The 14,211-nt window shown below is 42.4% G+C and overlaps 1 protein-coding gene across 2 annotated transcripts in view; it reads left to right on the top strand.

Moving 5' to 3' along the window:
* LOC124723150 (exopolyphosphatase PRUNE1-like) overlaps positions 1–14,211 on the top strand; it is a 162,577-nt gene that overhangs the window by 100,375 nt on the left and 47,991 nt on the right. For both annotated transcript variants that reach the window (XM_047248340.1, XM_047248339.1), the window contains exon 5: positions 10,773–10,928. In XM_047248340.1, the coding sequence (XP_047104296.1) occupies positions 10,773–10,928 (156 nt within the window). The remainder of the gene's footprint in view (positions 1–10,772; positions 10,929–14,211) is intronic.

Raw genomic sequence — 14,211 nt, 5'->3', positions numbered from 1 at the left:
ATTGAATGTGTGCTTGCAAGAGTGGAAGCTGTCATCAAGGCTAAGGGTGGGCCAACACCATATTGAATTCCAGATTACCGATGGAGGGTGCCACAAACTTGTAAGTCATTTTCAGCCTGGCATCCGGATACTTTTGATCACATAGTGTAAGAACGAACATTAAACTTGGCTCTTGCTGCCATGTTAAAATGCTAGTATTATGGTTAATATTGGAATAATTATTAAAAAATTGTGATGTGTGTGTGCACGCACGCCCCTCCCCCCCCCCCCCACACACACACACAGTGGGGGGGGGGGAGGAGGGGGGGAGAGAGACATGGTTTTTAAGTAGCTTGCCATATTTAGCAATCTACAGCTTGTATATAAGTGACTGAGAACCATAAGGGCATAAAGCATACCATCATCAAGAATATAAGAGAAACCAGTGAGACAGCTTTTTTTAAATGTTCATATATATGATGTGGGCCTACAGCACAGATAAACCTGACTCACCATAATATCAACAGATGTAAGAAGCTTAAATAAATGCTACTGTCTGACAGTTGACGATGTGCTTTAAGCCGTTAGGGTTCTCAGTGTTTCATATGTTTAGTTTTTGTTTACTGTGTTAAAGAACCCCATTGCATTTTTCCCTTGTCTGTCTTTCTCCCAGATGGTTTTTATTGGTTCAAGATTTGGATCCTTACCACAGTAAATTTTTTATTCACCTGTTTCACATATGATCGCAAAATTTTGTTGTATGTTACTTCTAACTCTATCAGTTGAACCTATGTGAAAAATTGGGCCATAATTCTGATAGTATGCAGTTATGTTGCTCTGAAAGTACAATTTTTAAACATGCCCACACACCTGTTGTCTCTTGTTCTTGCCCACGGCAATCACCTAATACTTAAGAGTGAAGAACTTCCACAAGGTCCGTTCAAAAACTTCTGGAACATTCATAATTTCATGCCAATGGTGTGTTGGAGAGGAATTCGGTTGGCATCCCTGCACATACCTGAGTTTAATGTGTAACTGCTGGAAGTTTCATTGTTGTATGTCTGTTAGTTATTGTTTAGTGCTGTATTGAGTAGAATGTTGTGTCGCACAGTTTGCAAATTTCGAAATGGCAGAGTCAGAGGAGCAATGCGTCCGCATTAAACTTTGATTGAAACTCAAGAAAGCCTTTACAGACACACACCAAATGATGCAGGAAGCCTACAGTGATGAGTGATTAAGCTGTACTCAGTGCTACAAATGGTTCACATGGTTCAAAAATGGCCGGACAAAGTTAAAGATGACCCTTGTTCAGAACGCCCTTCGACAGCTACTCACGGCGCTCATATCAGGAATGTCAATGAAGTTGTGCATGCCAGTTGAAGACTGAGTGTCTGAGAGAGTGCAGAAGAATGTAACATTTAAGTTGGACCATGTCATGAAATTCTGACACAGCATCTTTGAATGCATTGTGTTGCTGCCAAATTCGTCTCATGGCTTATGAGTCCAGAAAGAACATGGCTTTGCAATGTGTGAAGAGCTTTTGGATTGTGCAAATGAGAACAAGATGTTCCTTAAGAGAATCATATCTGGTGATGAGACATGGGTCTACGGTTATGATGTTGAGACCAATCTTCACATTGAGTTGGGGAAAGGTTCTCCTAGACTGAAAGAAGCTAGTCAGGCCAGGCCAGGCCAAATGTCAAAGCCTTGCTGATAGTTTACTTTGACTTTTAAGGAGAAGTTCATCGTGAATTCGTGCCACAGGGACAAACTGTTGATCGATGGTCCTGTTGGGATGTGTTGTGATGCCAGCGAGAAAATATGAGAAGGAAAGAGCCTGAAATCTGATGAAACAATTCATGGCTGTTGTATCACTCTAATGCACCCAAACATTGATTCCTGTTGGTGTGCGACTATTGCACAAAAATCAAAATAACTGTGTTGCCTCATCCTCCGTACTCTCTAGTCCTGGTCCCATCGGACTTTTTTTTTTATTTTCAAAGTTAAAAACCTGTTGAAAGGATGAAGATTTGTTATGATAGCCGACATAAAAGAAAATTTGCAGATAACGCTTCAAACGATTTAGCAAGAGGCATATCAAGACTGCTTCCAGAAGTGAAAATGGCATTGGGAGTGGCGTATCAATTGTGGAGGAGAGTATCTTGAAGGAGTCCATGCCCTAGTAAGTAAAAGGCAAGCGTAGAAAAATTTTGTGTACAAAGTTCTGTAATTTTTTGAACAGACCTCTTACATAGAAGTGAGTAAGAGGTTGTCTTCATAATGTTATGGCAACAAGTGACAGTGTGTCACCTCGAGGACTGATATGGAATGATGGGTCTAGTTGCAACATTTAAACATCAAAGAATGAGAGCTCCTGAAAGTCATGACTGGTGACATTGCATGCGGCTATTCAACAAACTTTTATACAAGGTAAACAAAAGTGTATGGGGCTTGCTTTGTGCTATTATTTAGCCCTTTCTTGCAGAAATCGTAGACAACTTTATGAATGAAAATGTGCTAGACGTAGAGTGAAACAGTGGCCTGGTGTTTGTTGCTTGTTTATGAGAGACTGACAATGACAATAATGAGGCTGCCCACTCACCATAGTAACATTTGTTGAACAGCTTCATTGGTGCAATGGGACACGGGTGTAACAAGTGAGAGATGATGAATCCTGCTTTGAAAATGTAGCATCGTAGGATACCACATTGCCCCTCTCTGTAATAGAGTAGTACATGAAATGAGCTGTTGCCTTTTGGAAAAGTGAAAAGAAGAGAAATCTGTATTTCAGGACTGTCAAGATTAACCTTAGATTATGAAAACAAAAAACAGGAAATGTACATTTGGAGTAAATAAATTGAAAACTAGGGTATGCATCAACAAAAGCTTCCCAAGGTCAATTCAATCTGTCAAGATAAAGTTAATAACTCATTCAGAAAAAAAGATGATTATCCACAATGTTAATATACAGCAGTGGGGCAGTCAAGCCACAATGAAGGTGGGACAAAAAAGGTTTAAGGCATCTGCTAGTTGAATGTATGCTTTCAAGAAGAAACATGGTATTGTCATGAAAAATAATGCACATTACTAAAACTAAGAAAACTGGTGATGAGACAGCAATACTTAATGCATGTGAAGAATTTGTTGCTGACACCAGAGCTCAGGCAGAATGTTTGCACTATAGATCAGAATGAGTTTAATTTGAAATTATGGCTGGTCGATCTCCTGCCAAAAAATGGACGAAAGATGTTTACATGATTGTACAGTTTATCAGTAACACAGTGCACAGCTGCACAATATTGCCAGTAGTGTATGCAGATACACACTTGCTGTCACCTCTGTTTGTCCCTTTAAAAGAGACAACTGGGACATTTGGGCCAGGAATCAAACACAGTGTATTTCATGCGGACAGTGTTGTAGCAGTCACCTCATATTCTAAACAAGTCGACAAGGAATATTTAAAGACGTGGTGACAGAAGATGTTTTTTAAACCTGTACAAGATTATAACAGAACAATTCTAACTGTGGGCTTATTTTCCATCCACAAAAGCTTGTCAGTGCATGAAGAGCGTGGAGCAGAAGACACAGCAATATCACCACTGGATGTATTTGGCTTCCATATATTCAATAGTTTTGTCCTCAGGTTTACCAACTCGGCATGACTTCTTGGTGTCGATTTGAAGTTTGGCCAGTGTAACAACATCCTTCAGATGCAGTTTCATCTTAACAGGCAGTTACGAGCACCACTATTTTGGCCAGTCTTCCAGTATCCCTGGTATCAAAGTGGCTACACCTGTGTCCGGCCAGATCACTTTTAACATCCAGTGAAATGCTATTTTGGCATTGGTACAGTGACATCGTGTCAGTGTGTGCGGTTTCTGACTTGTAGCTGGTGCCATAAATCTCTTTGCTCTGAACATTTTTTTGTTGCAGTCCACAAATGCACTGTAAATCATTGAAATTAATGTGTCATCAAAGTAGTAGTGTAGTGCTGTTTCATTATTACTATCACTGTTGTGTATTATTTTCTTTGGATTGCAAAGCTGACACTGTTAAGGTGAAGTACATTTGTAGCAGTTGCACTATTCTCCAACGAGGCTGGGATGATTAAATTGTAAAATAAAGATTATAAACCTTGTTTCATAGTAACTGTTTAGTTCCTGAATGAGATTTTCACCCTGCAGTGGAGTGGGCGATGATATGAAATTTCCTGGCAGATTAAAACTGTGTACCGGACTGAGACTCAAACTGGGGACCTTTGACTTGCACAGTCCTGAGTTCAAGTCTCGGTCCGGCACACAGTTTTAATCTGCCAGGAAGTTTTAATTGTATAGTTGCTTAGGTTTGTTCATATTGATGTTGAATGACATACTCATATTACTTATTCCTATCCATTGGGCAGACATGATCCCTCTCCTCCCTCCTCATCCCTTGCCGTCAACATCCCGTAAGTAGGAGGGTTCTGGTTGTCACTCTGCTGTAAAGTACTAGGTGCTTGGGCATTAGGCAGCTGAAGGGGTAGAGTGAGTGACACACAAGCAATGCAAGCACATATTTGAAAACTGTACTTTGAGGTGGTCACAACTACTTACTACCAGAATTATGATCCAAATTTTCACATGGGGTCGATAGCTGGGGCTGATATATTGCAAATGTGCCTTTTTCTACTTAAAATACAACGTCGAGTTGGTGATGTTTCCTTGTAAGAATTAATTGTGAAAGAAAATGATTTTCTCAGCTCCTCTTCTTTTAGATGCACGATGCATGAACCATGCCTTTCATGGATGGTATATCATTTTTTTTCAGTTCTATACATTCTTTTAACTGGTGTCAATACTCATGTCTGATCTTTGACAAATAGCCGGTCCTAACCTTGGTTTTCTAGAAAGAACAAAAAAATGCAAAGTAGCATGTTTCATATCCTTGAATGAAACAAAAATAGGAGGAACATAACAAACACACAAAGGATGTCATTATTATATTTATGCAAAAAAATTTGTATTAGGGACTTGAAATTCAGTGGAATTATATAATGTAAAAGAGGCATTTAGACTGAAAAATACATTTGAGGACTAGTATAATGAAAGCTTAGAAACATACATTGAATGTAGTTGTCAAGAAGTATCACAGTATCAAAAAATTATGACAGTTCATACTTACAGGGTCAGTAGGTAATGAGGAATATTGATACATCTTGTTACAAAAAAGACTAAAAGAAAGTCGCTACCAGTGCTGTGTATTACTTCACAAGATTGATACATTTGTGGGTTGGATAGGTGAGCCTGGTGTGGCACAGGCAGAGGAAGTTGGGTATGGCACACAATGAAGTGGAGGAGTGGACTGAAAGAGGCAGAGGGTCAAGACAAATCCCATCTGTGTAAGTCAAAGAAACTGGTATTAGTGGTAGAGGGGAGGATCCAGATGTTATGGGTTGTAATGCATCCTCTATCTTTGGGTGAAGAAACAATTGCAAGGCAGGTACGAGTATTTTAAAAATTACGACGAGGTAATTTTTGAGGTGGAACATTTTTTTAACAGTGAAAATGCAGACTTTTACAACAAGAATATTTGTCATATTATCCATCATTGGGAATGATGTGTTGCAGATGCTGCACTTGTATTCGGCCTTCCCTTCCATGGCTACCCCCTGGGAGGAGGGTCAGGCTTGTCGGCTTGGGGTAAAACCTTTCCCCCCGCTTTGTGGTTTGCACCAGGACTGATAGGGATACTTTCAACAATACCAAACCTTTATTTTTTGTGAAACACATCGAACACAAGTTTGGCAAAGTGGACACTCTGAGCAAGATGCGGTCGGGTTCATAGTTGATCAAAACTGCTTCAGCTGCCCAGTGTGTGGCCCTTCATGTCTGTGACCATCTTGGCACAATTCCTGTGTCCATTACCCCCCACCAGTCTCTCAATATGGTTCAAAGTGTGATTTTTTCATAGGGACCTCATCCTTCAAACTGATGAAGAACTTAGGGACAATGTAGGATGGCAGGGTGTTCACTTTGTTCGGCGTGTTCGAAGGGCCCGAAGGACATTTGCATTGATACTGGTGCCTTTATCCTGGCCTTTGAAGGGGATACCCTCCCCGAGAAGGTCAAGATTATGGTTTATCAATGTGACGTGAAGCCGTACATCCCACCACCTTCAGATGTTTTAAGTGCTTGCCTTTTGGACACATGTCTTCCCACTGTTCACAGACCCCTCTGTGTGGTGACTGTGGACGTCCACTCCATGAGGGGAGTTCCTGTGTTCCCCCTCCTGTGTGTGTTAATTGTCATGGCAATCATTCTCCATGTTCACCGGATTGCCCGACTTATAAGAAGGAAAAGAAGATATAGGAGTGTAAGTCCCTTGATCGTCTAACCTACACTGAGGCTTGTAAGAAGTATGCACATATACATCCTGTGTCAATGATGTCTAGCTATGCTTTAGTTACATCTTCACCCCTTCCTCCCCCTTCCTTACCCTAGTCCCGAATCCCTCTCCTCCCTCCCCCCCCCTCCCCTATGGTTCCCACACCCTCCCCTCCGAGCGCCACTCCCCCTCCCCAGCCGGAGAAGTGTCACACTTCTTCGGCATCTGCTGGTCAAGAGCACCCATCCTGGGACCCTCCTTCCCGGCACCTTCCAGGCCAAAGGTCTGCTGCCACACGACCACCATGAGAACCACGGTCTGTGGGCCCCCAGATGGCCCGCTCTATTTCTTTTACAGATCTTGCTGCAGCTGGCTCCTTTTTGCAGGACAGCCCTCCTTGATCTCAAACAGAAAAGAAAAAACCTAAGTCCCTGGACAAGGAGCCTCTGGTGTCGCCAGTGGTCCCGTCCCCACCTTCGGAACCTGGCTCTGACCTGCTGTTCATGTATGTAGCCCCCTCCTTGTCGGTGACCGATGGGTGGTGACCCGCCGTCATGACCGGCCTGTTCACCCCCCATTTGAATCATCATTCTGTGGTTATCCAATGGAATTGTAATGGATATTACCGTCACCTTCCAGAGTTGATATCCCTTAGTTTGTTTTACTCTGCAGCTTGTGTGTTTCTACAGGAATCTCATTTTACTGATGAGTACTCTCCGACCCTTCGTGGGTTCCATGCTTTCTATCGAAATTGGGTCGGCCCCCTGCGGACCTCTGGTGGCGTTTGTACGTTGGTCCGTACAGACGTTGCTAGCACGTGGATTCCTCTTCAAACTAGATTGGAAGCGGTTGCTGTTAGGGTCAACCTGGACTCTGGGGTCACAGTTTGTAATCTTTATCTCCCTCTTGACAGGACTCTTACGCCTGCTGCCTTAACTGCCCTTCTTCAGCAACTTCCTCCTCCCTTCCTCCTCCTCTGGGATTTTAATGCTCATCATCCCTTGCGAGGCAGTGCATTTCCATCTAGTCAGTGTCTTCTCATAAACCAATTTCTTCCTTTCTTAATGATGGCTCCCCTACCCATTTCAGTGCTGGCCATGGTAGCTTTTCTGCCTTTGATCTTTCCCTTTCTTCTCCCTCCCTCCTCCCTTCCTTACACTGGTCATCACACGATGACCTTTGCAATAGTGACCACTTCCTGTTGATTCTCTTGCTCCCTGATGGACAGGTTACCTTGTTGGTCTTTCCAACATGCCGATTGGCTTCTGGATACCGTGCAGGTAGTTTTTTCTCCCCCCGTCAGGTTGTATTGATGACGTCCTACGCGATGTGTCTGATGCGATTGTACGCACTGCTAGCCTTGCTACTCCACGCTAATCTGGACCGTTCCACCTCTGGCAGGTCCTGTGGTGGAGTACGGTCATTGCCATTGCCATCTGTGATCGCCGTTGAGCTTTGCAACACCTTAAGAGGCACCCTTCCGCTGCCAATCTTGTTACCTTTAAACGCCTTTGCGCCAAAGCCTGTTACTTAATCAAACGGAAGAAACAGGTATGTTGGCAACACTTTGTTTCTTCCCTCGGTTCTACTGTCCCTATGTCACGTGTATAGGCTACACTTTGCTCTCTCCAAGGTTTCCATTGGTATTCTACCCTCTTGGGCCTTGCTCTCCCGGATGGCCTTTGCATGGACCCATTGATTCTTGCTGAACATCTTGCGACCAATTGTGCAACAGCATCAGCATCATCCTCCTATCCGGCTGCTTTCCTTCACCAGAAACAGCAGGCCGAAGCTTCTGCCTTGTGTTTTACCCCTTGTGAGTCAGAATCTTACAACGAACTTTGTACTGAATGGGAACTTCTTGCCGCTCTTTCTTCTTCTCATGATACGGCTCCTGGCCCAGACTCCATTCATAATCAGTTGCTTCAACATCTCAGTGCTCCACAACGACAACATCTTCTCCCAGTGCTTAACTGTATTTCGCTCCAGGGTGACTTCCCTTCTCAATGGAGGAATAGCATCGTGGTTCCCGTCCTAAAGCCTGGTAAGAAAGCTATCGGCCAATTAGTCTGACAAACGTTGTTTGCAAGTTACTTGAATGGGTGGTAGCCCGTCGGCTCAGTTGGGTTCTCGAATCTCAGGATCTATTATCCCCTTACCAGTGTGGCTTCTGAGAGGGACGGTCTCTGAACGATCATTTACTTTGCTTGGAATCCGCAGTTTGGCAGGCTTTTTCCCAGTGCCGCCATTTGCTTGCAGTATTTTTCAACCTTTGCAATGCCTGTAACATGGCTTGGCGCCATCATATCTTTCTTACACTTCAACAGTGGGTTCTTCAGGGCCCATTCCTGATTTTTATCCGCCAGTTCCTGTTCCATCGGTCGATCAGCATTCAGGTTGGTACTGTTTTCAGTTCTCCACGGACCCAGGAGAATGGCATCCCACATGGTTCCGTATTGAGTGTACTTCTTTTCCTCATTGCTATAGGTGGACTTTTGGCCTCCGTCGGTCCTTTGGTCACCCCTGCTCTGTATGTGGATGATTTCTACATTTGGGTTAGTTCCTCTTTGATGGCCTCTGCAGAGCGGCAGCTCCAGGGTGCTGCTATATGGCGTGCCTCTGCATGGACCTTCTCACATGGGTTTCAGTTCTCTCCTTTAAAATCGCGGCAGATGTTACTTTCTGCATAGTCCATGTACAGTGCAGACCAGCTTGCCCAAGTGTCACGTGCTACTTTCTATACATCTTGCACTTATTGCCTATCATATGATTCCCTGTAATTATTTGTTTAACAGCAGAGGTCAAGAAATTCACACCCAGTGCAGTTTCATAAATGAATTGCGATTAGAGGATCACAATAAAGTTTCTTTCTGAAGCTGCTTAAGTAAGCACCACTCCCATCTTACAAACAAAGCTTGCAGTCTTTACTCCAGTTGGCATATCTGTGCAAAAATTGAGTATATCCTGTAGAACCATGCCACCCCCCCCCCCCACCCCCCCCCCCCCCCCCTGGTTGTGAGAGTGGTCTGGTGATGTACTATATGAGAACCTGAGGGCAAGAATGCTTGAAATTGAGGTTCCAGCTGACCATGACTGATCGCTAAAAGGTAGGTTCACCTTATTGTGCTCCAAACATATTGTACCCACTTCACATTTGCATTTGCCATCTGAGAAGCGGTAATTTACTCCCTACAACACATTGTGTCTTCCTGCACCATTATTCAGAGGTTAACTGCAACTGGGCTAGGAGATTACCATCCCATACATAGGCTGCCATTAACAAGATATCATAGACAGCTGCATTTGTAGGTGGTGCCGTGTCAGGAAACATGGACTGCTGATGAACGATGTTGCATAGTCTTCAGCAATGTGTCACAGTTCCGCACTGCCACGGGTGACCATTGTGAGAAAGTATGGAGGCAACCTGGGGAGAGATCCCATTCTTTCAGTGTTTTGGAAAGGCACAGCTGTTCTACTCCTGGTGTCATGGTGTGGGAAATCATGTGGTATGACTTCAGGTCCTATTTGACAGTGATTTTTGAGGGTACTGTCCCCAGTGGTACATCATGGACATCCTGCGTCCTTTTTTGATAACCTCATAGTGCCATTTTTGAATAGGACAAGCTTGTCCACACGTGCGTATATCTCTCTTGAGCTGTCAGCATGAGGTTGAGATACCCTTGTGGTCAGAATGATCTCCAGATCTGTCCCTGATAGAAAGTGTGGGACCAGCTCAGGCATCAGCTTCATCCCAGTGCCAGTACCCAGGATACTGTGGACCAGTTACAACCGTTGTGGGCCAGCTTGGCTCGGCAATGGATATGATGACTTTATGACACCCTTCCCAACTGAATCAGTGCATGCACCAAGGCCAGAGGAGGTTGCAGTGTTATACCAATAGCCCAGTTATTTGTAAATTTGTCTTGACTTTGTAATCACTGAGTAATGTCGTATACTTCTCAACCTGTGAATTTTCATTTCATTTCTTCCTTCCCTTCTTGGTGCTTCCTTTCTTATAGGTAGTTTATTTTCATTGATTGTAGGTGTCAGAGAGAGGTTTACAGGGTAGCTATGAAGAGTACGGTTCTGAGAGTTATTTCCCCTTGACTTAACAGGTGATGCTGTGCATATGGCCAAGAAATAATCAGTTTATACTTTGTGTGTACTCCATTAGATGGGTAATGCACCACTCATATACTATGATTCCTAGGCTGATAAAACCAGGTAGCCAATTTTGAATTCAGGAATGAAACTAGTCCAAGACATGAATGCATTTTCCATCATTTCTGTCAAATATGTGTTGTTATTTTACAATTTTTTTATCATGTTAGTCTTTTTATTGTAATATTGCCAATTAAAGTTATTTCATAATAATGTTTTGACTAAGTCCATGTAAATGCATTGTTTGGTTGATATAGACTTATTTTCAGGACTTCTTGAGCATGTCAGATGCAGAAGAAGAAGTAGAGAGATTTGCTGAGAGTCACCAGTATAAAGCTGTTGTGATTTTAGGAGTATCCAAATTAGGCAATGAATTAAAGAGAGAGATTGCTATTTTTTCGCAAGAAAGAAGTTTGCTTAAAGTGGTATGCATTTAAAGATATATCTATATACTGTCAGATCTACTAGTGTGGATTTTGTTTCAGAATGCTGGAGCTGTTTTGTTATATATGTTTCATATTCAGTGTTTGATAATGCTTTCATTTGAGGTATAAAACTTAACTGTTGAACAAGTATGAGGTCTAAGAGAAAGTGAGTTTATTTCTTCACTTCATGTTTCAACAGTAGTGTAAGTTGCAAGCATTCTCATCAAGTGAGGTGGTGTAGTTGTAAGATATTGAGATCATATTCTAGAAGATGACTTTTCAAAGCCCTGTCAGTGCATCCAGATGTAAGTTTTCAGTGATTTCCTTAAGGTGACTTCAGGATTAGTTCCTCTGAAAGGCCATGGGAGATGATTTACTTCCCCAATCCAAGCTTGTGGTCCATTTCTATCTCATTGTCACTGAGGTGTTAAAACCTAATTATCTTCCTTTCATTCAAAAGCATTCCTTCCTATCAGAAGCAGCCTACATAGTAACATAATACAGTATTTTATGTTGTGGGAACAAATGTAATGATGTCAAAAAAACCGCTTCAAATGATCCACAAAACTACTGTTGACATCCATTTGTTGTAGAATCTGAAAACATATTCTCTTCCATCCAAACAAACATTAATTCTGAAAACATTGGACATGTGAAACCTAACTCGGACTTTTCACATATGGTCTGAAAGCCACGGATGATGGCACTCATGTATATGCCATATTTTTTGGCTTTGAAAAAGTATTTGACTTGATACCACACCAACCCTTATTAACAAAAGAACAGTCATATTTGCTATGAAATAAAGTCAGTGAGCGGACTTAGGATTTCTCAATAGGAAGCACATAGCATGGCTGTAGCTGATGTAGAATTAACTACGGTATAAGGGTGTCTCAGGGAAGTGTGTTCAGACCATTACTGCTCAGTTGTTATAGATCATACATCATATTAATGTGGATGTGGAACTATGGCTGATCAATAACTCATAGGAAAAGGATACCAATCTTCGTGGGGGGGGGGGGGGGGGGGGGGGGGGAAAGAATTTTGGCAGCCAATTTTGATGCTTCATTGGTGTCATCTTGAGGCCTATATATGAAAAATGAATGGAGACATCCAAACATTGGTGCAGATAGAATAGGCACCATATTAAACTGGATACCGTGTGCGTCTATTTATTTGACATGTGCAGCCCAGTTGTTGTCATGTGTCTGGAGTATACATGTAAGTGAATGGAAGTCCACGGTTTCCAGTTCAGTTTAGCATACCTCTTCTATGTGCGCCAGTGTTTAAATGTCTCCATTTGTTTTTCATATAACGGCCTGAAGATGATGACAATGAAGCGTTGAAACTGATTGCTTAAATACAGTGGAGTCTTGATAGTTCGAGGTGAACGGGACCGGAACCACCTCGAACTATCGAAAATTCGTACTATTGAAATTTAAATGGAAAAAAAAATATTATGGTATTGTAAGTAATACAGGTCAAAATATGAACTTTTATTTTAATAAAGTATTTACACATGCGTCTGCATTGGCAGAATAACAATAATTATTTATTTAGACAGGTAATAGTGAAGTGTCTTTTGTTTAGCGAAGCTGCAACGTTTCCTCGCGGCAATGTCACGCCACCGTCTCAGGAGCAGTAGGTCAATTGGTGTCACCTCAGGCTGTTGTTCCAAGTAGCATATGGCTGCCTCGAGAGCAGCGTAGCAATCGGTGTGACTCATCATCGGTGCAGCCTCTGCCTCGTCATCCTCGTCACTCTCACACTGTGATAGAATGTTAACCATGTCAATTATAGAAGAGTTTGTTACTTCCAGTTGTTCATCCGAATTTAATCACTCGCCTACTTCCACCTCTTCTGCCTCGTCACACCCTGGCAATCTTCTGATTAAATTACACAATGGTTGATCGTCCCCATCTGCTAAATCTTCAGTTTCTGTGTCTGGCATACTTTCCTGTAGAATTTTCCTCCATAACTTAGAAATTGTCTGACTTTATTTCGCTCCAAGATTCGCTAATCCAGTTCACGACCTCCTTCAAAGTCACTTTCTTCAAAGCTCCTACAATGCTTTCGTTGTCTTCGGAATGCAGGATTGACTGTAGCAATCGCCGTCGATACTTTGGTGTTTTTTTTTTTTAGACATTTCAGAACGCCCTGATCCATGGGCTGAATGAGTCACGTAACGTTTGGTGGGAATAACAAGGCACGGATACCGTCGCACTGCAGTTCTCCTGCACTTGGATGTGAGGACGCATTATCCATGAGCAAAATTGCTTTGCATGGCAGTCCCCTTTCTTTTAAAAAATTCTTGCAGTCAGGTACAAATGAGTTAAAAATCAGTTCTTGATGATTTCCTGATTCATCCAGGCATTATTCTGATGTGTATAGACAACTGGAAGAGCTGAGATGGATACATTCTTGAATGCTCTTGGCTTGGCAGACTTCCCAATCACAACTAGTTTTAGTTTGTGGTTTCCAGTTGTATTTGAAGCTGCCATAACTGTGAGCCACTCTTTGCTTTTTTTGTGCCCAGGAGCACTTTTTTCTTCACAAGAAGCAGGTGTTCTCGCTGGTAACATTTTAAAATTTAGCCCAGTTTCGTCACAGTTATATATTTGTTCATTAGACAAATTTTAGTCAATTATGATTTTTTTAAACTCGATGATAATTTTTGAAACAGCCTGAGCATCACCAGAGAGTTTTTCTCCACATATGTCTAGTTGACGCACTCCATACCTCTTCTTCCACTTGTCGAGCGAGCCCACACTAGCGGCGAAATTGTCATCTCCTTCCTGCAGCTGGTTTCTGAAAAACAAAGCTTTTTCTTGCAAGACTGGAGCACCCTTCTGTCTCTGTTGGGTAAACCACATGAACAATGCCTCACTTGTTTTTTCAAAGTCTGACTTCTTTATACTTCTTCGACTGAGAGATTCGTGTGAGCATTTCTGTGAAAAAAACTGTTCCTAATAATTAAAGTCTGTTTCTTCGCCAGTCACCAGCAGTAACTTCACCGACACCATATTCGAGAGCAAGTTTTTTTTATTGTTTCAGCTTTGTCAAGTCATCTTAGTGCTTCTAATTTTAGATGCAAAGGCACAAATTTCCTCTTTTTTGTTAAAGCACTCATCTTTGTAAGGTGTACAACAGAACACACAGTCAACAAACAAAATGACACAACACTGTACACTACAGGTACTGGGAACTACAGCAACGTATGAACTCCCCAGGTTTGATCGGTAGCAGCCAGCAGCAGTCGGGGTATTTCGTGCCAGACTGACAA

The sequence above is a fragment of the Schistocerca piceifrons genome, chromosome X (genome assembly GCF_021461385.2).
Source record: "Schistocerca piceifrons isolate TAMUIC-IGC-003096 chromosome X, iqSchPice1.1, whole genome shotgun sequence".
NCBI lineage: Eukaryota > Metazoa > Arthropoda > Insecta > Orthoptera > Acrididae > Schistocerca > Schistocerca piceifrons.
The sequence above is the reverse complement of the archived record's forward strand: the minus strand, read 5'-3'. Positions and strand labels throughout refer to the sequence as shown.